The following is a 25,487-nucleotide window of genomic DNA, read 5'->3' as shown; positions in this document are numbered from 1 at the left end:
TCGGGTCCCCTTCTGTCACATCACACTCTCCAGCTAGTTTGCCAGTGGCCCTCGGGCTTCCTTGCTGTGATGCCCCATCCCACTTTCTGTCACCGCGGCTGCACGGGCAGCCTCCTCTCCACAGCTTCTCCCACCCACAGCTGTCATCTCCTCTCTGCTCTTTTCATCTCTTGTCAAACACATTTTGTACTTCCTGGCCCCCAGCCCTTTAATCTCTCCCTCTTCTGGCCTTGGCTTTTATCCCCAGTATCTTGGAAGTATGATTTTTACCAGATTTGGCACTGCAATCGCCTCATTGCTTATTTTGCATTCCAGTTTTTAAAGTAAGCTTGAACATTTAGGCAAGTGAAGTGCTGGGCGCTGGGAGCCAAGGCCAAGGCAGGAAGCTCCCTGCTGACCTTCCCTGCCCGCAGCGCCCCCACCCCCATGCCACCTTGTTCTTGCAGTGCGCCCCAACTCAGAGATAGGGGACAGGCACTGAGCCAGGACCTCTCCAAACTCACTTATGTCACCCCGCCTCCTTTGGGGCTGTCACCCTATCCACCCTGCCTCTCAAAACATCACAGGGCCTGATGCTAATGTGACAACTCATCACCACAGCTAACAGTCACCAAGTGCTTGCCAGAAGTTAAAGACTCTGCTCAGCATTTGACATGGGTTGTTTCATCTCACTCTGACAGCATCCCTGGGTTCCACTGTTATTCCCATTTTACAGATGAGGAAACTGAGTAACTGAAGGACCAGCTAGTAATTGGCAGAGATGCCTTATCTCAAAGCTCACAGGACCAGGAGACCCAGCCCTGCCACTTCATCAACCAGCTGCTTTGCCTGGGACTCCGCTTACCCACTGTGAAATGGTAATGACCTCTTCACTGCAGGACTTCTGAGAAAGTTGGTGAAAGTGGGAAGAGCGCACTTTGTAAAGTGTCATGTGCGACAGGAGTATTCATATTCTGAGGACTTGCTGCAAGGTTCAGCCTTTCACTCAGGAACCACCCCAGGACCCTGAGCCTCCTCCAGCCAGTTCTGCCAGCCTGTTTCTCTCTGGCATTAGAGGCCCATGTGGTACATTGCACCAAGCCAATGGTTCTTGAAGCTCATTTGGGGAATGGTAAGCGAACATGAGAGTACTGGGTTGTAAAGGGAAAAAATCCATATGTTCCAACTCCTTATTCTACACTGAAAACGTGGGCAGGTCACCAGTCTGCAGTGTAGCTGCCATTAACAGGAGTGTCAACCCCAGAAGCAAAAAGCTGTGCCGTTGTTGGGCTTAATAGATCCTGCGGACTTCTGGTAAGTGCAAAACCATGTCAAACCAGCTTGAGGTTTGGATCTCAAACTGGGTGAGGGTCTGGTGACCTCCACTGAGTGGAAGGCATGAGCAGGTGGGGAAGGCCACGCGAGGACATGGACAAAACAGTAATAAAAAGGACAGCTCTGACAGTCCTGCAGGCCCTCGAGTCCTGTCAGGAGGGGAAGTGTGTGAGGTGAAAGATTAGTCCAGGGCTGTGGAGGAGGGTAGATACCCCTGGGCTGGAGGGAGTCATGCTTCTGGAAATAGCCTCCAACCTGATTCAGTTCCTAAGTCAGTTTCCGCACATTTGTACTGGCAGAAGTATTGTCAACCAGCAGACAGAGCTGGATGGGACCTTCACAAGCATCTCAGAGCTACTCCTCTCTTCTTACATGTGAGGAAACACACACCCAGTCCATATTCCCTCAGGTATGTGGGAGGGTAGGTGAGGGGCTGGCAATGTCTCAGATAGGACCCCTGTCTTCTCATGCTCAATCACATTGCTCCTCCCTATTTTATCTCACTGCCAAGATACAGGACAAATGTCCAGAAATAATCACAAGTGAAGCAGATTAAGGACACAATAAGAGTCAGGCTGTGTGCCTGATTCTTGGGAAAAGGGCACAGAAAGGAGCTAGAGAAGGGGCAAAACATTTCATTGGGTCTTCAAGTGGCCAATAAACTTGTGAAAAGGTGCTCCACTTCACTGAGCAGCAGGGAAAGGTAAATTTAAAGCACAATAACATACCATCACCCAGGCTCTAGGATGGCTAAAATGAAGAAGATGGACAATACCAAGTGACTGAAAGCAAAGATGTGGAGCAACTAGAATTCTCCTGTGCTGATGGTGCAGGTGGAATGGGTATAAGCTCCTCACTGGATGTTCAACAGTATCTCTAAAAACTTCTTGGGAGACACACCACAGAGACACACACGTGTGTCCCCCAAAAGACAAGCACAAGATTAACCACAGGGACTCAATTCATAAGAGTCTCATGCTAGAAAAACCCCAAATGAGCATTCACAGAACACATATGTAAACTGTAATATATTCATACAGAGAAATACTACACCACAATGAGCAAATACACTGTGTCATGTAAAAGGTGGCTGGATTTCACACATATAATTTTGCAGTAAGCCAGACACACACGAGTATCTACTTGAAGTCTGGACAGTGTTGCTCATACTGGGGAGTAGGGGCAGGGGCTAAAGGATGACTTTTAGCAAACTGAGAGTTTTCTTTCCCTTGATTGAGATACTTGATGTAGGAACATGGCTTTGTTCTCTTTGGAAATTCCTTCAGGCTCTACATTTAGGAAGTGCAAACTTTTCTGTATGTATGTGATACCTGGCTACAAAGTTTACTTAAGAGAAGATGAGGGATTCTGGTCTTGCAGGAATATTTCAAAAGTCAGGGAACTGGAAGGACTCAATATATCCCATGAAACAGGCAAGGGCCAACACCGAATTCAACAATGTCTCCTCCTCTTAGAATATCAGCTGTCTGGGTGCCCCCAACAGCACTATAAAAAATACCCCAGAATGCCAAGTGACAATCCAGGGTCTCTCCCCAGCCTTCTGCCTTCTTAAAAGTGCACATCCCCAAAACAGTGAAAAAGATAATTTAGAGAAGAGAAAAATGATACCACCTTCCCCTTGGAGCACATGGGCCAGGGCTTATTTTCAAGGCTAGCTTAAGAGAACATCCTTCCCGCAGGGAGTGAGCCACAGGTGAGAAGGTACGGTGGCCTGGGAGGGTGCTAAGGAGTTCCCAATCATCCAGCTGGGGGGTTTGCTCATTTGGGGATCTAAGCTCCATGAAAGCAAGTGTTCCAACTGCTCATTTACAGTTATATCCTATGTGAAAATAAATAACGGAAGCCTCATTCAAAATGGAATCTGTAAGCGATGAAGGGAGTGCTCTCACACACTACTACTATTTCCAGCTTACATAGCCCAGCAGGAAAAAGGAAGATTTCCTCTCAGCCTGGCAACAGCAAGCTTCCCTCTTCATCAGCCAATGAGAAGCCACTACCACCTTAAACCCTCATCCAATGGACTTTTTTTTCCAAATAACTGCTCCCAACTTCCTCCTTTCCTCAATAAAAGGACACTCTCCTTCTTTGTTCTTCAGACTTGCCTATGGCTCCTCAGAATTTGCATGTCCTGAACTGCAATTCCTCTACTATTCCCAAATAAACTCATTTGTTGCTCAATAACCTTTGTTGTTTAATTTTTAAGGTTGACACCTAGCAGTCTAATACTCAATACTTTGCGAATGGATTTGCATGGGAAATATTCAATTCCAAATCAGTTTCCCATTCTGGGCACTGGACATACTTCTCTGTCTCTTTCCACATTTCTTTCCATCACCCCCTTCCTTAGGCAATGTTCAATAAAGGAAGCAAACCCAGAGAGGAGAGAGGGAAACCTGCCCTTAGAACTAAGGCCACTTAGTTCCTTTCAAAGGCACCCAGGTTCTTCTTGGGCTACCTGCCCATTAGAATTTTGTCTCAGTGACAGAACACCAGAAGAAACTATTGCCTCCATTGGCTAATTCAAGTGTTACTTCCATGCCTCCAAACAAAGCCTAAATGTAAATATCAAACTGTCTTAACTGGGAAACTTAGAATCCTCATGCATCATCTTTTCTACTTGCCCAACAGCACAAGTCACACACACACACTCATTGAGTTAACTTGGACATATTAATATTAATATTAATATGTTTGTATATTATATGCAATATATGAATATGTTAGCTTGTTTGCAAAAGCTAAAAATAACATTAATATTCAGTTAATAGTTAATAGGTACTTGATGTTTGTGACCGAATAAATATACTTATACCTAGAATCTGAAAACTTGACTTTGAGTTTTAGCCAAGCATTGAGTTTCAGCCAAGCATTGACTAGCTGTGTGACCTTAGGGATGTCCCTTGACCTCTCTGAGCTTGGCTCTTCTTACCCAGGTGTGTGGTTAATTTGCTAGTCTTGCTCTTCTACCTAAGTCTCTGCAGCCAGTACTGGTATGCAATCCTAAAATCCAGCAGTTAGTTTGGGGGTAAAGGATAGACTCTTTTTCCAGATCCCCACCAGTTTTTCCCTCAGGACCAGTTCCTGCCTCTCATCTTTCCCACCTCACCTCAGAACAGACTCCTCAGTGTCAGACCCAACACCCCACCCTGAGGATACCAGTGCCTTGAAGCCAAGGTCCCCCTTGGGTCAGCCCCAGTTCAGCCAAGCTTGGCTTTGTACATTTGCCCACCCTTCTCCTGGGGTGGAGAAGGCATCGCTGCTGCCTGGCACAGTTCTGCTCAGTCCTACCTCGGCCCTCTTCCCTCTGGCAGGAGCTCCCCTAATGTGGTGCTGGCCAGGGACATACTGCTAAGGGCATCTCCCCAGCTTTGCTGTGATGTTTAGGCAAAGACGGTATGAAAGCAAAGGCATTCCAGTGTTTACTGAATTAACTTAAGCTGCTTCTCTCGAATTCAAGACTTTGCCACAACATGAATGCAAATTTCCCTTCCAGAACTATTCTTCCCCCACTCATCCCCTCCATCACCCCATACTCCAAGGACACTGGATTAATCAGTACAGAGCACTGGCTCTTCCACCTCCACCTCGTCTTTGCAAATGCTGTTCCATCACCTTGGAATGCCTACCACCTGCTAAAACACTACTTGTCTCCCCCAGTTCCAGCCCAGATGATATCTCCTTTAGTGCCTCACATCCACATGTAAATTCCTTCTCCCCAGTAGGCCAGCTTAATGCTGTCTTATCTTCTTTACAGAGCAGGAAAGCTCCTAATTCTTGTGGTTTGGTTTGCTCCATGGCCAAGACAGAAATAGCTACACCAAACCAGGGACAGGGCAGGAGGTAGGTACTTGGAAGCTGAGGGCAAGAAGTCTGTGCATTACCCAGAATCAAGCATATGGCCTTGGAGCAAGCCACCTTTGAGCATCAGGAATCAGTCCCATTTTCATTTCTCCCACTAGACTATGAACTCCTTCCTGGAGAGTTGGGACCAATTTCTAGTGTAGAGCTGGGCGTGTGGTCAGTGCTCAATAAATGGGTTGAGTTGATAAATGAGCAAATGAATGGGAAAACGAATAAATGAGCCATACAAAGCATGGTGGGAATGAACTTAAACAAGGTGTGAAAAAATACACCTAGCTGAGGCTGTCTGTCCAGATGAATTGTCAGCAAGTTTTTTTTTTTACCAGTTCCCTTTCAAAGGCTGAGGAGCTGCCTCTTGGGGAAACCAGCCTGAAATGTACAGAGCAAGCAGTGGTAGGAGGGGCCTGGGAGTGAAAGGAATCCTGGCCCAAAGTCACCTGCTAGCTCAGCCTCTGTGGCTTTTTTCCCCATCACCCTGGTGAGAACCTCGCCCAGGGCTCTGTAGGTGTTCCGCCCGCTGTCCAGGGAGCAGAGTTCTGTACAGCCACTTCCAGGAAACCTCTCCTATCCAAAGCTCCCAGAAACTCTGAGATATATGGAGCGAGCACACTCACAGCCACTGTCAACAGGCTCACAAACTCCTGTATTGAAAAATGGTGCACAGGAGGGACCAGACCGCAGCAGAAGGGGAGAGCCTGTTTGCAAAAGCTAAGTGTCTGTGATGGGTTTCCCCTCCCCTCCCCTCCGTCTTGATGTGGCATCACCAGCTCTGCGCTGAGCTAGTGGAATAGCCTTGACTCTGAGGGAATATGAACATTTTTTACGCTTAGCCGTTCCAGCCGTAAAGATTTTTATCCTATTACCACTAAGTGACGAGTACAAGGAGAGAAATGATGATGATCTTTGGCAGCCATTCGAACCAAGTAAATATAGGAGGGAGCAATGCGATCCAAGACTGGGCCACTGCCCCCTCATTTCCCAAGATGAAAAGGAGCAAAGGAAAAATGTCTTCCTGGTGAGATGTATCGAAGTGTGGAATTTTCCCTCCAGGCAAGCAATGGGTATCCCACTGTTTGAACCATTTAGCACCATGCTGGACAAAGGCGGGGAGACTATGCTGAGGGGAGCAATCAAAGTCACTGGCCAGGAGAAGGTGACCTAATGAGGCCTTCCAGCTCACGGCTCACGGGTGCAGTCCACTCTGCCACCTGCTCCCCCTGCAATCAAAGCAACCCCATAATACATATTGCTAGGCAACAGTGAAAATACACATTTGTGTTATCAAAATATTTTCTCCCTTCTCAAGGGGTGTGCCTCCATTGAATGGCTTCTTGCCTGCCAGACATTTTAAGTGCTACTTGGGTGATGGCAAATCCAGCTGTTGTCACCAGAATGTGGGGAGAGTGGTAGGGGCTGGACAACTGGAAAACCAGGACTATTTGTTGGACCAGTCAATGCCTTATAAAGAGCAGAACTCTCCTGAGGAATCTCAGGTTCAGTTAGCTGCTGTCTCTTCCTTATACTGAGACAGTTATTTATGGCACACTACCCCCACCCCCGGACGTAGGCAGCCACATCTTATTCATCCTTGTGAGCCTACCGGACCTAGGCAGTGCACTGGAAAGTAAAGCTCTCACCAGTGTTAACAAAGTTGTGGGCCTAAGGTGGAAAATTGGGAACTAAGATGTCCCAGTGCAATTGCAATGGCTTTGTTCACACTGATGTGTGGTGGGATAGCAGACTGCACACATGTGTACATCTCCAGAATGAGAAGATCAAGCGATCAGGAATGAACTGATCTACAACTGTCTGGCAATTCACGGAATGATAAAGCTTCAAGGTCACCTAGTCCAGCTGCAGGTGAGAAAGCAAAGCCAAGAGAGGTGCAGGGACATGTGGAAGGCCACTGCTGGTCACCTCGTCCCCATCAGGGCCCGAATCAGGGATGAGAAGACTGAACCATAGCAAAGGCATGTCTAAAGGCTGACGAATGCTATGTAAGGGATGGGGTGGGAAGGCTGTCAGCCCCAAAGGGTGAATGAGTAAGGGCTCCATTTGAAGCCATAGACACTTACTTTCTAAGCTATCCTAGGCATGTGCACCACTTGCTGCCTGCCCCATGGACCCCATCAACCCTGGGAATGGGCAGCTCAGCCTGCCCCGCTCTTATCTTCTACTCTTCACCTTGCCTCGGTCAGTCCGCGATCCAGGTAAACCCACTGCCTCCCACAGAATACCGTGAGCTACAAGGAGAAAGGGATCAAGAGAAAAGTGGTGACTTTCCCTCCTTTTGGGGAAATTAAGCTCTGGCCTGCCTGTACCTCCCTTCCCTTGATGCCATGACGCGTTTGTCAGGCAGCCCACGCTGCCAGTGCACGTGGTTTTTCAATCAGCACGTCTGCCTGTTGGGGGAAGCCTCCACAGCCTCGCCCTCCTCACCCCACCTGCTGCCTCCTCCAGTCCCGTGGCACTTTTGGATTCCTAAGCAATTCAGCTCTCAGCAACGCTTGCTCTCATGCTCAGCTAATAGCTCTGTTTCAGGCGCTGTCCAAACGTGTCCTAGAAATCAGAATCCAATTACTGTGGTTAGAAAATTGGAAGCAAATTTAATAAGCTCAGACCCCTCCCACATGCTGTTTCTTCACTCTTCTCTTTTCAGTAATGAGAACTCTTTAAGGGAAAAAGCCTTTCCCTTTAACTGAGTCTGTTCTCTCTATCTCCCACCTGAAGCCCCCAAGGATGGTAGGATAACAGGAAGGGGGCTGATTATTGCTCCTCCTTTCCTCTTTGCCTGGGAGAGAGTAGCTAATTGTCTTTCCAGGCTTCCTCTCCCTTTCATTTATTCAACAAACATTTATTGATTTCTTATAGCATGCCAGGCACAGTAGATGCTGTTAAAGATTTCTCCCCCTAGAGGGCAATTGGTATCATCTCTAGTAGCACCATAGCTGCAAGGCATGATGGGAACATGAAGGCAACTGGGTGAGAGCAAAGCCTGTTATCAGTGGGGCTGGGTCCCACACAGGAACCGGGCGCCTAGTGTGGGCCAAAGGCCATGGGTCCAGGAATGGACCCTTGGTAGGAGCTGCTTGGTAAAGGTGATGCCAGCCACCAGGAGGATGGCAGCATGTAGATCCTCTGGTTGAAGGCACTGGGAGAAGACAGAAAGGCAGGACGGAACCAGAGAAGTGAAAAGTTTCTAGAGGGCCTGAGACAGAAGTCCTGCCATCTGGACAGAGGGAGAGCACTGCAGCACAAGGGCAGGTAGGTGGCCTTATTCCAGGGCCTCTACACGCGAGCCACTCACAGACTCTACCTAGTCCAGGGAGGCAAGCACATGGACAAGCTGAGGCTCTGCGGTTTTCAAACTTGAGTGGGCATCACAATCACTTGCGGTGCTTGTTAAGATTCAGAATGCTAGGTCCCACCCACAGGGTTTCTGATTCAGTAGTTCTGGGGCAAAGCTTAAGGATTTGCATTTCTAACAAGTTCCCAAGGGATGCCAATGCTGGGGCTCTGCTGCTTTGGGGAACCACAAATCCCAAACGGTACTTGGAGAACCACTGGTCTAAGCCCTTGCTGTTTCTTCCTTTCTTTTTTTTTTTTTTTTTGGTATCATTAATATACAATTACATGAGCAACATTGTGGTTACTAGATTCCCCCCATTATCAAGTCCCCACCACATACCCTATTACAGTCACTGCCCGTCAGCGTAAGATGCTATAGTCACTACTTGTCTTCTCTGTGCTATACTGCCTTCCCTGTGCCCCCCACTACATTATGTGTGCTAATCATAATGCCCTTTTCCCCCTTATCCCTCTCTTTCCACCCACCTCCCCCAGTCCCTTTCCCTTTGGCAACTGTTAGTCCATTCTTGGGTTCTGTGAGTCTGCTGCTGTTTTGTTCCTTCAGTTTTTGCTTTGTTCTTATGTTCCACAGATGAGTGAAATCATGTGGTACTTGTCTTTCTCTGCCTGGCTTATTTCACTGAGCATAATACCCTCTAGCTCCATCCATGTTGTTGCAAATGGTAGGATTTGTTTTCTTCTTATGGCTGAATAATATTCCATTGTGTATATGTACCACATCTTCTTTATCCATTCATCTACTGATGGACACTTAGGCTGCTTCCATTTCTTGGCTATTGTAAACAGTGCCGTGATAAACATAGGGGTACATATGTCTTTTTGAAACTGGGCTGCTGTATTCTTAGGGTAAATTCGTAGGAGTGGAATTCCTGGGTCAAATGGTATTTCTATTTTGAGCATTCTGAGGAACCTCCATACTGCTTTCCACAATGGTTGAACTAGTTTACATTCCCACCAGCAGTGTAGGAGGGTTCCCCTTTTTCCGCATCCTCGCCAGCATTTGTTGTTCCTATTCTTTTCTATGTCGGCCATCCTAACTGGTGTGAGGTGATATCTCATTGTGGTTTTAATTTGCATTTCCCTGATGATTAGCGATGTGGAGCATCTTTTCATGTGCCTGTTGGCCATCTGAACTTCTTCGTTGGAGAAGTGTCTGTTCATATCCTCTGCCCATTTTTTTTTTTTTTGTAGATAATTATTTTTTATTGAAGGGTAGTTGACACACAGTATCACATTACATTAGTTTCAGGTGTACAACATAGTGATTCAACATTTATATACATGACAATTCTAGGTACCAGCTATCACCATACCAAGCTGTTACAATATCTTGACTATATTCATTACATCCCGGTTACTTATTATTTTACCATTGGAAGTGTATACTTTTTTTGTGTGTGTGAGGGCATCTCTCATATTTATTGATCAAATGGTTGTTAACAACAATAAAATTCTGTATAGGGGAGTCAATGCTCAATGCACAATCATTAATCCACCCCAAGCCTAATTTTCGTCAGTCTCCAATCTCTGCCCATTTTTTAATAGGGTTATTTGCTTTTTGGGTGTTGAGATGTGTGAGTTCTTTATATATTTTGGATGTTAACCCCTTGTCGGATATGTCATTTACAAATATATTCTCCCATACTGTAGGATGCCTTTTTGTTCTGCTGATGGTGTCCTTTGCTGTACAGAAGATTTTAGCATGATGTAGTCCCATTTGTTGATTTTTTTATTTTGTTTCCCTTGCCTGAGGAGATGCATTCAGGAAAAAGTTGCTCATGTTTATATTCAAGAGATTTTTGCCTATGTTGTCTTCTAAGAGTTTTATGGTTTCATGACTTACATTCAGGTCTTTGATCCATTTTGAGTTTACTTTTGTGCCCTTGCTATTTCAACCGTGATCTATTCACCAGCAGCATTGGGGTCACCTGGGAGCTTGTTAGAAATGCAGAATCTTAGACCCCAGCCCAGACTTGCTGAGTCAGAGGTACAAGATCCTCAGATGATTTATTTATTTGCCTATTTAAGTTTGGGAAATGCTTACCTGGGGTAGTGGTTTTTAACTCTGGCTACTCATTAGAATCACTAGCAAGCGCAGTAAATAAATGCTTCAGCTGGTCAGAGTCTGGGTATCATTTTAAAAGAGTTCCCCACGTGATCCTTCTCAGATGCCTGCCCTGAGAACAGCCGAGCTCATGCTCAGAGCAACACTGCATGCCCACAGGGGTTTGCTTCATTCATTCCCATTTCTCTGGCATTGAATGTAACTGTGACACCCCCCTCTCCTCATCTCTGCCCCACCACTGTCCTGACGAGCTGGTCTTGCCCATGCCCCTTCCTAATCCTGGGGTTTGCCTGCAGGTTCAAACCTAAGCACCTTCTGTTTTCTCAGGAGAGCCAGGCTTGACAGTGCCAGCCCACCTAACACCCTGTAATAATAAAAGTAATGGACATTTTTTGACAATTTACTATGGAGTAGGTAAGCACATTATGTATATTTTATTTGATCCTTTCAAAACCTGCATTATGTAGGTATCTTATTGTTATTTCTATCTCTATTTTTCAAAAAAGGAAACGTGGTCCAGAGAAGCCAGGGAATGGTAAGTTTGCTCAGCTGTCGGCACAACCAGGACTGGAAACAGGGTGCTCTGATCCTGGAGTCCGTATCCTTAACCCTGAGACTGGACTATCTGCTGTCTGACTCTATCTTATGGGGAAGATCCGGCCTCATCCTGCTCCCGGGGCCGGTAATGCACGTTGATGTTTCATTCTGGAGAACTCAGGTAACCAGCGGGGCTGGCTTTACAGCAGTGGTTTTCATTGAAGTTTTGCCCCTCCGGGCAATGTTTGGAGACATTTTTTGGTTGTCACAACTTGGGGGGTGTTATTGGCATCTAAAAGGGAGAGGCCAGAAGTGCCGCTAACTGTCCAACCACGCACAGGATGGTCCCCACCACACAGCAGTAGCCAGCCCACATGTCAGTCTTACTGAGAACCCCTTGTCTATTCTCTGGGAGGCAAGGCCTGGAATGGGTGACCCTGTAGATGGAAGGACAACCCCCAGTGAGACCTATTTGAGGAAAGAACTGGTAGCCTCTGGACCTCTCAGCACCACAAGAGCAGCATAACACAGGGTCAACGCTGCACCAAACAGCCTGGGGATGGCTAATCTGATCAAAGGCCTCTCATGGTGCTAGCCTGGGGCTTTGCACACAGTAGGTGCTCAGTGCTCCTGCCATGGCTGCCTGGTCCCATGTGCTTGCCCTCATCCCTAATACTCTGTTCTCTCCCCATTCTGCTTTTACAGATAAGAACCCCGAATACTGAAATTCTCTGAGTAACACAGTCCCTGCTCCCACAGGGCAAGGTTAGAGCCCCAAGGCAGACATATGGCTGATAATACACTTTTCTTCTTTGTCTGCCCAAAGGGTATCTGGATTTCATCTAAATCCTCTCCTCCCTTCTTGCCGCAGTCCCAGCGGATCACACTTATATAACAGATGGAACACTGAGTTAGGTGCACCGCCCAGAACTGGCCCTGGTGAACTTGGGTCCTTGGGGACCGGCTCAGTTCTTCAGGTGCAACCACCACATATGGCTGGCCCTTATAAAACTCTCATTTCTGCCTCTCAGATCATAGAACAGGGTGAAGGCACAAACTCACCCTGCCCACTCAGTGAATTGCTGAAGTTTCCCTGCTGCTGGGAGCGCATGTAGATGCGCCATTTGGAAGGCTCTTACCCAGATGCTCCAGCTCCTTTCCTGGCCAGGAGGCATCCCTTTGTCCCTCTGGAAGGTCTCGGCATCTGGACAAGGAAAGGACCACCCACCCGAGACCCAGTGGGGCTTCTCAACCTTCTGTCTCCTCCGTCTTCCCTTCTCCTATAGGGAGACTGCTCAGGAAAATAAAATAACCTAAAACTTCAATAAACTTCTATCAGATGCCAAGGACCAAGACAAGGGCCAGGCAATTTTAATAGGAATAACACTTTAAGAAGATTTCAAGACAGCAGCAAGGAGAGTCCTAGGTATAATCCATTCCCTGGGTCTCTGGCTATGGTCCAGGCCCTGCTGTTCAGGAAAAGGCTCGTGGCTGCCTCAAGGGGAGAGTCACATTCAGACTCTAAAGTCAGAAGAAGCCACAGGTATCACCTAGCTCATGCCCCTGGCTTTATTCATGAGGAAACCAGGACTCCAGCTTCTTTTTGGAATGATGGTGGTTGAGTGCCTCCATGGGTCACATGCTGTGTAAGTAAAGTGTTTCTGAGTTGTATAGTCTAGTTGTGGAAAGTGAGTCCACCAGCCTTCATATATTGATAACTTGCACACCACCAGATTGACCAGCCTCATGAGTCATGAGAATTCTTATTGCTCTGCATGTAAACCCCAGTGTCGACTATTTGGTGCCCAAGGACCCAAACAAATACAGAAAGCTAAGAAGCTAACACCATCCCTACAGCCTCTCAGTTTAACATAGCCTTCCAACCCCTTTACCCCCAGCATGCTGGTCTGCTATTTGGAGGTGGTACAAAGTCAATTTCCTGCAGCAGACAAGAAACACACCCTCATGGGCCTTTGGCACAGCTGGCCTCCCAGCTTGGAGGCCAGGAGGCCAGGAGGGAGGACCTGGGGTTTAGACTGACTTGCTTACTCAGGCTTCACCAGGAAGCAAAGGGCTGGTATGACTCTGTTAATGAAGCAAAGGGCCTTCACAAAGATGCTTTTTGTTGGGACATAAAGCTTTCTACATTGTTCCAGGCCTGATCTCTGCAATCCATTTGAAGGTATGGCCTGACCAGGGCCTGGTAGAATAGAGGATGTGTGATGGGCTGCTCCAAATCAGACAGCAGACCCAATGGCAAGTGAAGAAGCCCCTCTGGCTTCTCTTATCACATGATAAAATGTACCTGGGCTATCAGAGGAAGGACCAGGGTCTCTCCCAGCAACAGAAGAGACCACAACCAGACTTTCAGGGGTCTGCCCATCCGGCCTTCCCCAGTTTAGGAGTCTGGCCAGGCCGTGGGAATCTGCCAGGGAAAAATAAGCCCAGGCTGTAGGGTTTTTAGTGCTCTATGATTTCATGTCAAGTGTCACCAAGGGGGACCCCTGGGTGAGAGGGGCAAGGTGCAGGGGAAGGAGGCTCCACCCTGTCCACGGGACTGCTCTGGGGCGGCTTGCAGCAATGAACAGCACAGAGTGTAAATTACCACACCATAAGCCCTTCAGCATCCAGCTGGCAACAAATGGTCTGTCTCCCCAATTTTTGGCACCAGGCACCACACCAATCAAGCCTGCTGTCAGTAGGTCAGGACTGCAGGGAGGGGTAGTGAGTAACAGAGCAGGAAAAGGAGGTACCTTGAGTGGCGAGTGTCTGGGACAGCCCGATTGCTGGCGATCCGCTCGCTTTCCCGCTGGTTGAAAGCATACAGCTTATAGGGATCATCACCAACGCGCCACTTCTTGGCATTTAGATATGGCCGCTCATCAAACCGGTCCCACACGTCATCCCAGTCAGCTTCTGAGATCTGTGTGACATGAATGGGAAGTCTGTGAGAAGGGCTCCCGGCCCTCCACCAGCCCCCTCTGTCAGCACCCAACTCAGGGGTGCAGCTTATTTTGGCATTAGCTCAAAGACGGGGCCAGAGGAAGGACTCTAATAAAACCATCCACAACAATGACAACAAGCAGAACAACCATGTTGGCAGCTACCATTTACTGAGCACTATATACACTATATACCAGGCACTGTGCCAGGACCTTTACTCATGCTATTATTATACATGTTATTAGAACAGTAGTTCTAGGAGATGGGTATCACTCATATGCCCATTGCACAGACATGAAAACTGCTTTAATAAGCTAAGTACCTTGCTCAAGGTCCCACAGTTCAGAAGTGGCAGGACTGGAACTTGGATTTTAGTATCCTGACTCCAAAGGCCACTTTTCCAGAGTAATTTGAGAACCCTGGGCAGAAAATCCTGGCACAGTGGCTGACACATAGTAGGTACACAATGACTACCAGTCCCTCACTTGCCACAGGAAGGTAATGATGGGGAGCGGGCAATCCATCTATAATGGTGTGTTATGCACTGGACAGATGCCCTAGGTGTTCTTTTCTTCCTCCAACCCAAGAATACATAGTTTCTTTTTTTAAGAAGCATCAATGGCGGAGAAAGTAATAACCCCATCATACATGAGACAGCACTTTACAATGTGTAACACGGTTTCCCTATTCATGATCTTGTTTCATCCTCCCCAAAACCTTCTTCAGGGCTGAGTTGGGAAGACAGCTTTCACAAAGAACACTGGCTTGTCTGAGGTTATACAGATGGACAGTGGCAGAGCCCAAAGCAGAGCTCAGGCTCTGGGCCCTCGAGCACATTCACGGAGCAGAGGAGGCAAGGGCCTTACACAGGGCAGGCACAGACGGGCCAGCTCCCCACCATACCAGCTCCGCAGGCAACAGGGCCTCAGCACAGCCAGCGGGAGGCATGGGCTTCAGGGCCTCAGCAAGCTGGGCTCTTCCCTTGATGACCACTGCCCCGTGGATGCTAGCAGTCTCCCCTGGAAGGGAGCCAGTCTGTATCCAAGCAAGCTCAGACCCTTTAGGTTCATCAAAGCCAAAGAACTCTGCATTTCTGGGCAGAACCTACTGACCAGGCTGTGACCTGGAATGCGCAGGCTGGGGCCCTGGGGTAGCGTCATGGAGGATGAGGTGTTCATTCATGAGTTACTGACCGCAGTCGCTGTGCAAGTATCTAAAGCTGCCTGGGTGCCGCCCGTGCCACCACCAACCAGGATGCCCTTCTGCATATGGGGAGCCTGACCGGAAGGCCTAGGTCAGGCCCTGCAGATGGCCATGTAGGTGCGCGGCCCACAGACAGCAGCTCCAAGGGGCTGCTTGCCAGTGTGCAGATTCATCTCAGGCACCACTCCATGTTATCTAGTAATCTCTCTCTCTCTCTCTCTCTCTCTCTCTCTCTCTCTCTCTCTCTCCCTCTCTCTCCGTTACCTCCTTTTGAAACAGTATTCTCCCGCTAATAGCACAAAGTGAAACTGTGGAAACCAGTGATTTTTATCCAATAATTGATTTTATTAACGTCCTGTGATACTGTTACACAGGGGGAATTTGGACAGCACCATCTGATAGCTGGAATATCAGTGCAGGGGGACCCTAACATCCAGTTCTCCAGGGAAGAGCCAGGAGACCCTGAACCAGCTCCCACTGGCTCATTCCCAGTTTAATTCATTGCAGGTCTCTAAGTTGCGAGGTCCTCCATGCCCTGTGCTATGGAGGGGAAATGCGGAGATGGGAGGCCCAGCCGTGGAGGGGTTGTACTGTTGCACAAAGACATGCATGCAGACACCTGTGACACCATAAGAGAGGAATAATGGGAATGGGAAGAGCTTCCTGGAGGAAGTGGCAAATGAGTTTGAGCCTCCAGGATGAGCAGGGACTCTCCTTTCCTTAGGGGGAGATGGGAAGGGGAAATAGGTGTGGAGTGAAAATACGGACAAAAGATAGGAAGATCTGGAGGAAGAGAATCTGTTCAGCGATTTGCTAGCTCAGGAATGGCGAAGTCAGAGCATGGACTGCAAAGAGAGCAGGAGTGAAAGAAACTCCAGAATGCAGCTAGGTCTGCAGGAGGCAGCCAGCGGGGAAATGTTTCTGGCCAGGTGTATACAACAGAGTGAGGGGAGGCACTACTGCAGGAACACCTGGGATGTGACCTCAGCAATCTAACCTGGTGGGGAGGGAAACCTGACCTGGGGCCCAGCTGTGGCCCAGATGGATGATTCCGTCCATCAGCTGGAGAAGCAGGTGGAGAGGCCAGCACCCATGGAGAAGCACAAGGGTCTGGGGAGAGGGCAGTTAACCAACCTCTTGGCCCTATCCCTTATACTCTATTTACACCACATTGGGCCAGGAGCCAATAGGGCACAAATTTGGGTGGTTTGCTCAGCCTGGCAATTACCACTCTAAGGGCGCTAACCTTCCCTGGCTTAGCTGCTAAGGCTCTGCCTCCTTGGAGATGGTGCATTGGAGAGATGCTCCCAGAAAAGCAGCAGCCAGGCTGGCAAAAGGGTCTATCTGCAGTCAGTTGAGGGCATCTTTGGAGGAGACTGCTCCCTGAGATGGTCACATGTCTGCAGCTGGTTCACTCTTTGCTGCACTGAGACCCACTCAGGGGACTCCCTGTACCAGGAGCTCAGTTTTCCTATAATGAAATCTGGATGTATTAAATAATGGTGAAGCTGTGTTAAAATAATAAGACTTCCATTTGAAGAGCAATTTCTATTTTACAAGGCAGCTTGCACATATTGCCACAGAATCTGCACAATGCTATTCGTACAAGGCGGTTGGCTTAGAGAGGCTAGGTAGCTTGCCCAAGCTTGACAGCCAGTAAGTGAAGGGACTGCTGACTGAACCCTCCCCAGAGCTTCCCAGCGCCAGTCTGACAGGAGCATCTCCTCTGCTGAGGGCCACCTACCCTTCGGAGTAGGGTGGGGACCATGCCCACAGGAAGGGCCAGACATGTTCCCTGCTTGCCCCCAGAGTGAAGCAGCTCTGGCCCTTCCAGGATTTCTTAAGGGTCACTGACTTCACCAATACTTTCAGTAACAATTTGGAATTGGTTTCCAAGCTCTTCAATGACTGAGTTCCCACATCCAGCCTCTGAGGGTCCAGGCGCCCTACCCATGTTCTGGATTCTTTGCTCCGGCTCATGTGACTATTCGGGACAGTGTCTGAACACATGCCTTCCCCTTCACAGACTTCCCTGGTACTGAACAGAGGTGATACTCCACTCCCAAACCAGGGCACACACTCAAGAAGCCCCGCCAAGGGCCTCCCCACTCCAGGCCTGCCCACTCCCGTGTGGCCCTCACCACCACCCATGGCCCCCATGCAAGCCCCCACTTGACTCTCTGATTAGAATCTATTCTATCCAGAGAGGGTGTATTTCAAATGATAAGTGTGATGCCACAATCAGAAAACAAAGATAATCTTTCATAAAAGTATCTGATTAAGTCAGCCAACCCCGTGCTTGAATAATTTGGCACCAAAAACAAAAGCTCAAAAGCATATTTAAGTTGCTTAATTTCTTTCCTCCCACCATGCTTTCTTGAGACATCCTGAATCCCCTTTTCTCCATCGTTTCCTGGCCCGTTTCCCCTCACTCTAGTTTCAAGCTGATTATTTGGCTCAGGAATCATGGGTGTAGCCTCCCTTCTGCTCGGCTTTGAAGCTGCCTCTATTTTCCACTAAATGTGTTTGTCTCCCTACCTTCTTTCCCCAGCTTGGTACTACTAGTTCTCTCACTGCCCTGATTCACCTCTTTTTCACTTAATATTAAAGTGAAAAATTCTCTATCCCTTGATATGGCTTCTATCCTACTCTGAACTGTGCTGATCCTGAATAAAACTTCTCAAACTCACCCTATAACAAAGCAGCTAACACCTTGGTGGGTACCTGTCATGCACTATAAATATTTACATTTAATCCTGACAATAAGAGATTGTGCATTTCCATTTTATAACTGGGGAAACCAAGGCAGAGATCAATTAACTTGACCAATGTCACATAGGTGGTAAGTGCTGGAGCCAGGATCTGAACCCACATAGCCTGGCTCCAGCTCCCATTAGGTGAGACTGCCTTATCAGCTTCACTGCTGCTTTCCTGGGGCATCTGCAAAGACTTTCTATGTGTTTCCCATCATTTTTCCCAGTCAACTTCTTTCTCTACTTTGGGACCTTTCTGTCTTAAAGGATGTCTGTGCCCCCTTCATCATCCTACCCATGGGTCACTCTCCTTTCTGGCAGTGGGTTTGTTCCCAACAGCCAGGTCAAGAAAAGGTAGAACTCTGCAGGCATATTCCTGCAGAAAAATGAGAATATGGAAGAAGGTCAGAAATGAAAAAACTGATATGATTTATTATTGAAAATTTTATATTCATCTATCCATCTAATGTTTGAAACGCTGGCATAATATTCCATTGCCCAGAGGACATCCTTCCAGGGACACAGAGGGCCCAAGGAGCCCACACCCCACTTCAAAGGTCTGCAACTTCTAAAATTTTCCTTCTAATATTAAACCAGAATATGTCTCTAGCAATGCCATTCTTTTGGGCATAGTTTTATCCCTGGGGCTTTCTGGTACAAGTTTAATCTTCCTCATACCTTTCAGATTTTTAGGACAATGTTGTGTGTCCCACGTCTTCCACCCCAGGTATTCACCATCATATGAGACTTACAACTCAGAAAAATTGACACAGAGGAGTACAAAACATAGATACTAACAGGTCAAGGAGAACAAGACCAACCTAAGCCGATAGATGGTTCATTAAGGAATTCAAACATTCTGGAAGCTCTTCCATATGTGCAGTATGAAGAGATAGACATTGCTCATGATCAAGTCTAACTTTTATACCCAGGTATCATGGACAGAAGCTGTTCCACGGAAAGGCCATGCTATGAGAATGCCTGCCACTCACTGGGCACACAAAATTAACCACCACAGCACCCCTTCTCAGAACCTCAGAGAGGAGTGAGGGGTGCCTCAAATTATTCTAATTCTCACAAACCTGATACACAATAGAAAACTGTGTTTCCAATTTCCAAATGGGGAAACTGAAGCATGGGAGGATAAATGATTTATCCAAGTTCACACAGTGGAGCAGTATCTGCCTCAAAGCCTGCAGACCTAGTTTCTTAGCCACTGTGTGGCACTGGAGCTCTTATCCACACATGCCCACGGCCCCTGGCTTCCCAGCTCCACACCACATGCCCCTGCTTTGCACCTGCTGGAGGCTTCTTCGAACACCAGGGCAGCACAGGTACGTGGATAAAACTTCATGCTAAGCTACAACTGGATCCCACATAAATAACAACAAATGCATTTTTAAAGCACTTCTAGGCTTTCTAGAAAGAAAATATTCAACATAAGAGGAGAGATGAAGCCAGGGAAAAATACAGGGTGCTGAGACCTAAGCTGGGGTAGCTGAATGATAGGTAAAGACAAAATGGGAGGCTAAAGGTCACTGAGAAAGCAAACCTTGGCTTCCAGAAGGTGGAGAAACTGAACATGAGTCATATATTTAAGGCCAAGAAGGAGACCAAATAGTCCCAGATCAGTCATATCCCTGGCTCCCAGCAAATGTAAAGCAAATGTAAATCCTATCTGGAGAGTAGAATCTCTAATTTAGACCCCCAGGATTCCCATGAAGTTCACCAAAGTTGAAATCACAATAAAAAATGATCTGACACACAAGGAAATAAGTCACTATAAGTGCATAGGTGGAAACTATAAGCAATTTAGATCTTCCGTGGACTTCCAATACAAGGAATTATAGATACAAAATAAAGCATAACCACATATAAACTGCTTAAAATATGGAATAAAAAAATTAACCAAAGTTCTTTGAAAAGGAACTATGTGTAGCTTTAAGAAGTTATGACAACTGAAAATCAATATCAAACACAGAAATGTTTATAATCTGCATTTTCACTGGAATATTTCATTTGTATATCCCTCTGACATAGGCAGGTAAGTTATCTATTTCACAGACGAGAAAACCGAGGCTCACAGAGCTTGCTCAAGACCACATGGATAGTGAGCTTACTACTGAGACTCCAATCACGGACTTCTGACTTCAAACTTGGGTTCCTTCAATATCACCTGATGTTTCCCTCATCTACAGGGCTAGGTTTCTCACCCTTCTGGGTAGTCACAACAATGCAGAAGTATCTGTTCACCCCTGTACTGTTCTATTGTCCACCCTGCTAGGAAGTGACCTTATTTTTCCAAGGAGCATCAAGGCAGTCAAGAGGACAGCATAATCCCTCTCACACTAACACTGCTATCTGAGTCCTACTTAGAGTGAATGGCGTGGGAAAGGAATGACCACCGTCACCAGACTCCCCCTGAGCATGCAGGATAAACTCAAACAAAGGAGGAGGGGCAAGCCAGCCCTTTGCTCACCTGGGCTCATGGCAAAGGGAAGAGCTGGCAAATCCCCTCCCCTCATCTAGGGACAGCATATCAATTATGGATTATTAGATAAAATCTTCATTTTAATATTTCTACCATGTATTATCACCTCTTCCTCTCTCTGGGATTCTGTCTTGGGAGTTATTTAACTGATGTACAGAAATCTAAATTTAATTTATTATGATCTAACTCATTTTAGAAGCCAAATTACCCTGCACTGGAGAAGGATCAAGTCAATATCCCACTTGGCTCTCTATTTATCTTCTGCCGGGTTTTCTCTTCTCTTTAGTATTCATTTTATCTCGGGTGCTGGTAATAAATTTAAATTTTCCTCAGAATTAGGCAATTGCTCCTTCAACATTGCAGTTTAATGGTCAGTATTAATTATATGAAAGTCACCCTTTGAAGAGTTCGGTAGATGGAACGGACATATAATAGAGGGGAAAGGGCTATTTCTCAGACCAAATGAGGTAACATAGAATCAGCAGAGGTGAGTTTACTCTTCTTTCCTGCCTCCTTCCATCTCTTTCCCACAGTTTCCTTCTCACCCACCTCCCTCCCTACAGCCAGGTGCCTAGAAAATTGGTGTGCTGGGAGCTGCTCGCTGTGGCGTCTCTGAGCCCTTTGGAATTTTGGAGGGTCTGACAGCCTGGACATCACGCTTAGACCTCTAATGCTGGCTCCTTCCTCCATCTGCAGTCCATCTCATCTAGTCGCAAACAAGAAGAGCCACTGACACCCAGCTCTCTCCTCCCCGCCACTACCCCAATATACACACTAACCACCTACGTCTCAATTACACACCACAGGCAAATATGCTTTAGGGGAAGCTTTGAGATTTCTGGAAGAAGAAAAGTTCTGATAATTATAATTGCCTGAAAACTCCAGCTGTGAAATATAATGTGATTAACAGAATGGACAGAAGCCCAGCTTTCGTTTCTGGAATGGAAAAAAAGAAACTCACACAAGTTGGACCTTACATGGAGATTAATTTGCTTACTAATTAACATGAGAGGGAGGCACCAGGGAATTATTCATCAGCACGATTGGGACAGAGGCTCTCCTGCACAAACCTGGGGGTGTGAGCACAAATGCTGATGTGTCCTGTCCTTCCCACCTGATGCCCTGTACATTCCACCGCCAAAGCCTGGAGCTCCTTTATGCAGGTAGGCATCTCAACTCGTCCCTTGCTTGCTTGAAGAACACCTCCCACCTGCTGGTGGGCATGAGGACTGAGAGACAGCCGGCCCCACCCACACCACTTATTTCTTCATCCTCCTCTTTGTGTTCAAAGACTGGAACAGTGCTGCTTACTGGAACATGAGAAGCCTCTGTCCCTTCCAGTTCTGAACCCAGAGATCAAGAGATTGAGTGGGAAGGTGGCCAGGTACCCCCATGGGGTGCTCAGGAGAAAGAGGGTTTGGTAGGCTGCCCAGTGGCCCAGGTGGGTGGACTTGCCTGGACCAGGAGACTGACACTGGAGAAGAGCATGCACTGAGAGATGGAATGAGTACCCAGTGGGACCAAGGAAAGGGCCTGGATCTATATAGACAGAAGCCTCAGGCTCAGGAAGGGAGGCACCAGGTGGGCAGAGCTGGATGCTGCAACATGCTGCCTTTGGTATGGCTACTTGAGCCTTTGGGGGCAGAGTCACCTTACCAGACCAAGGGCAGGTCTGCAGGAGTGATACTACAGCCGTTCCCCAGGGCGGGGGTGCTAGGGAGCAGGGGCCACCTCCTCCTGCGTGGCCCACCACGATGGCCAGGGTGACCCCCAGAAGGACTGGGTAGGGCCTCGTGGTCAGAGGCTCCCTCCACTGGAAACCACGTCTAGAAGGAAAGAAAAAGACACTAAACACAAGATTTGGACTTCTCAGTGATTGAAGAGATCTCCCTCCAAAAGTCAGACTCTCCCTTCCCTCGCCTGCACAGGGCAGGGAAATATCTTCAGCATCATCAGAAAGCTCTTTAGCCTCAAAGAATAGCTATGCAGCCAGGCAATTTTCAAGGGTACCTATCAGGGGTCACAAATGAAAATGTCTTCAAGGTCACTGAGAACACAAATGTGAGTGAAGACTTTGCAGGGCTGAGTAACACCCGCCTAGTTACACTGCTGCAAACCTCCCCTTTCAGTGTTAAAAAAAAAAAAAAAGCTTGTGGCTTAATTTGGCCTGAAGGTCACCAAATTGTGACTCCAGGGACAATAAGGAAATAAAGGAGAGGGGTGAAGAAAGACAAAGGAGGGAAGAACAAAGGGAACAGGGCTTATACCACATTATGCTTCTGGGACTGCTTTTCTATTTCAAGGGGCCCTTGTACATTTCAACCCAATTGCACTGGACAGAATGGAAGCTGCTAGAGTGTTTGTGCATGGGGAGGGTGGAAATGCGAAGAGAAGGGGAAGCACAGCATGGGGGATGATCCTATAATTCTTCCCTGTTGTTCCATCAACACCATAGAGATCCTGACTCAGGAAAGCTGAGCCCTGAGCCTCGCTCTGCTCTGCAGGTCCTTTCAACCTCCAATGGTCAGTTTCTTCCTCTGTCCTGAGGACAATACTTATCTTTGTCCTAAACAATTTTACAGGCCTGGATTAGAGCTCAGAAATGAGAATAAGACATGAAAAATTGCTTGGCAAAACATAATGCATATGTAATATTATTTTCATCAACAGTGCCGTGGTTACTATTGCTTCTTTGGGGAACTGAATGCTAATGGAGAGAAAATGCAATTTACAGTCAGCCAGTTTATGTTTAGCTTCTTTCTTCCCTGTGGCGGAAATGGGGGCTGTGACAGCATCCATAGGCGACTGACTGTATGTATCATCTTACTGTCCAGCTTTGATAAAAAGCCAGAGAATAGTTATGAACATTTACATTTCCTGGGAGTTGGCAGGACTTTTCTACCCCAAATCCCAAAACGTCCTATTTCAAACATGGGTTTGAACACAAAGCATGCAAATGATAAGACCAGAAAACTGTTTTAAGATGCATAATTCATAAAGTTTTCACCAGCTTAGATGGCTAGAAATTGCGCTTTGTGTGGCCTCTGTGCTAATTAACCCCCTTTTTGTGTGTGTGGAAGTGGGGCCTGAGGTCAGCACAGAGCTATACTGGGAGATTCTGGAAGAAACGTGGGGGTCTCAGGAGTGGGATCAGAAGCCTGGGCTTGCCTGAGACTCCAAATCTCCCATCAGGCCAAGAGGCCTGGACGTTAGGGCTTCAGGCTCGACTGCCCACCCTTCTCTTCCACTGGACTTATCAGCCCCGGGCAGGGAGGTGAGGGGGCTCTCCTTGCCTCCTGGGACTTGGCTTCCAAAGGCTGGAGTGGCCAGTCCTACAGCTATCCGGATAAGGGAGGCTGAGCAAGGTTTGCACCTTCCCCAAATTTCCCTCCAGTTCTTCTTGGGTACAGATGCCCTTGGGGAAATGAAGATGGAGATGCCCGTGGGAAGCCAGGGGAATGGACCGACCTGAGAAGGTGACCAGTTCTCCCACTGGACACAAACACTATCACAAACCCCACAACAAGTGTTTCCACGTCTACTGGGAACCAGGCTCTGTCCTAGAAATGCTGCTCACTGAACACTCAGCACAAACCTGAAGCAGGTGCTATTAGGAACCCTATTTCATTAACGGGGAAACTGAGGTTTGAAGAGCAAAAGGGACTCAGCCAAGGTCACATGACTAGTAAGTGGAGGTGCTGGGATTCAACCCAGTCAGACAGCCTCTGTCACGTCCTTACTCAGGACCGGCCATGACAGAGGGCCGTGAGTTTGAGGAATGAGGCTTCCAACCCCAGGGTCTGCCTACAGAAGAAGGGTGGAGGGAGGAGCAGCTGCTAGCAATGAACACTTCCCTCCAAGGGTATCCTGGGACCACCTTCCCTAATCCACATGCCAAAAGGTGCTAAACTGGAATCTGGCTAGAGAGGGAGTTTCAGAGTCAAGTGTTCCCTAAGCCCTGTCATTCATTCCCCAAAGGTGACATTAGCGAGAAGCCTCAAGCTCTCTGCAGAGGAGACTTTGTTCCTCTCTCTCCTACGCCTCTGAGGTGTGGGCTAGATCTCCCCAGATACTGTGCGCAGAGAGGGCCCAGAGCTTAGCACATTTTCTATATGCTCTGTAAATAAGGCGACATCCAGATAACCCTCTAGCTCCTCAAAACTAGGTCAGCTGCTGAATATGTTGGTTGGAGTGAATGACTTTGAAATGACTTTAACTTACAGAACTCCATGGGGGCCGCTGGCTGGCTTTTAATGAAAGGGGCTCTTTTTATGTCAAAAGCAGGCCCAGAGTATCCAGATGTCTTGCCTGCTGAATCTGGGTGGGTTGGGGTGGGTGTGATGCCCAGCTCAGCCAAGGGCAAATTTAATGCTACAGGCAACACGGTAAGTATAGTGACGGTGAGTGGAAAAACTGGGAGAAATCCCTATGAGTCCATCCTGAATACTGACCATCTTTATGACACAGCAGGAACGTATTCCATGCCATCTTGAATGAACTTATAAAAAAGGACTTAAGATGCACTTGCTTATGTAAACAAGACCCACAGGAGCATTTCCCTTGCCTTAGGAAGCTCCCATAATTGCTCCCCAAGTGACACATTCGTCACCAACAATTTCTTACCCATTCATTAAAGAGCCCCATGGCATGGTCCCTTCTGCAGGTTAATCCTGAACTGTTAGAGGGATGTAAGGTACCAGAATGATATTTAAAACATCTCCTACACTCTAATTCAACTGCTTTTAATACACAACGGCCTTCTTTCTGCTGTTTCTGAATTAGGAGTACTCTCACTTTAATCCCGTTTGAGTCTCTATGGGAATCCAGATTTGCAATTCAGATACATTGAGAAGAGATTAATCACTTCACCAGGGCTGTTTTTGGTTTATGTTTTACTTTATAAGAACATTCATTCATTTTACTTTATCAG

The 25,487-nt window shown here is 47.4% G+C and overlaps 1 protein-coding gene across 3 annotated transcripts in view; it reads right to left on the bottom strand.

The window, feature by feature from the left end:
* Nucleotides 1-25,487, bottom strand: part of GALNT14 (polypeptide N-acetylgalactosaminyltransferase 14) — a 202,957-nt gene that overhangs the window by 65,532 nt on the left and 111,938 nt on the right. For all 3 annotated transcript variants that reach the window (XM_036903619.2, XM_036903620.2, XM_036903618.2), the window contains exon 2: nt 13,921-14,090. In XM_036903619.2, the coding sequence (XP_036759514.1) occupies nt 13,921-14,090 (170 nt within the window). The remainder of the gene's footprint in view (nt 1-13,920; nt 14,091-25,487) is intronic.

The sequence above is a fragment of the Manis pentadactyla genome, chromosome 2, assembly GCF_030020395.1.
Source record: "Manis pentadactyla isolate mManPen7 chromosome 2, mManPen7.hap1, whole genome shotgun sequence".
Taxonomy (NCBI): Eukaryota; Metazoa; Chordata; class Mammalia; order Pholidota; family Manidae; genus Manis; species Manis pentadactyla.
Note: the sequence above shows the minus strand (reverse complement) of the source record. Positions and strands in the feature narration are given on the sequence as shown.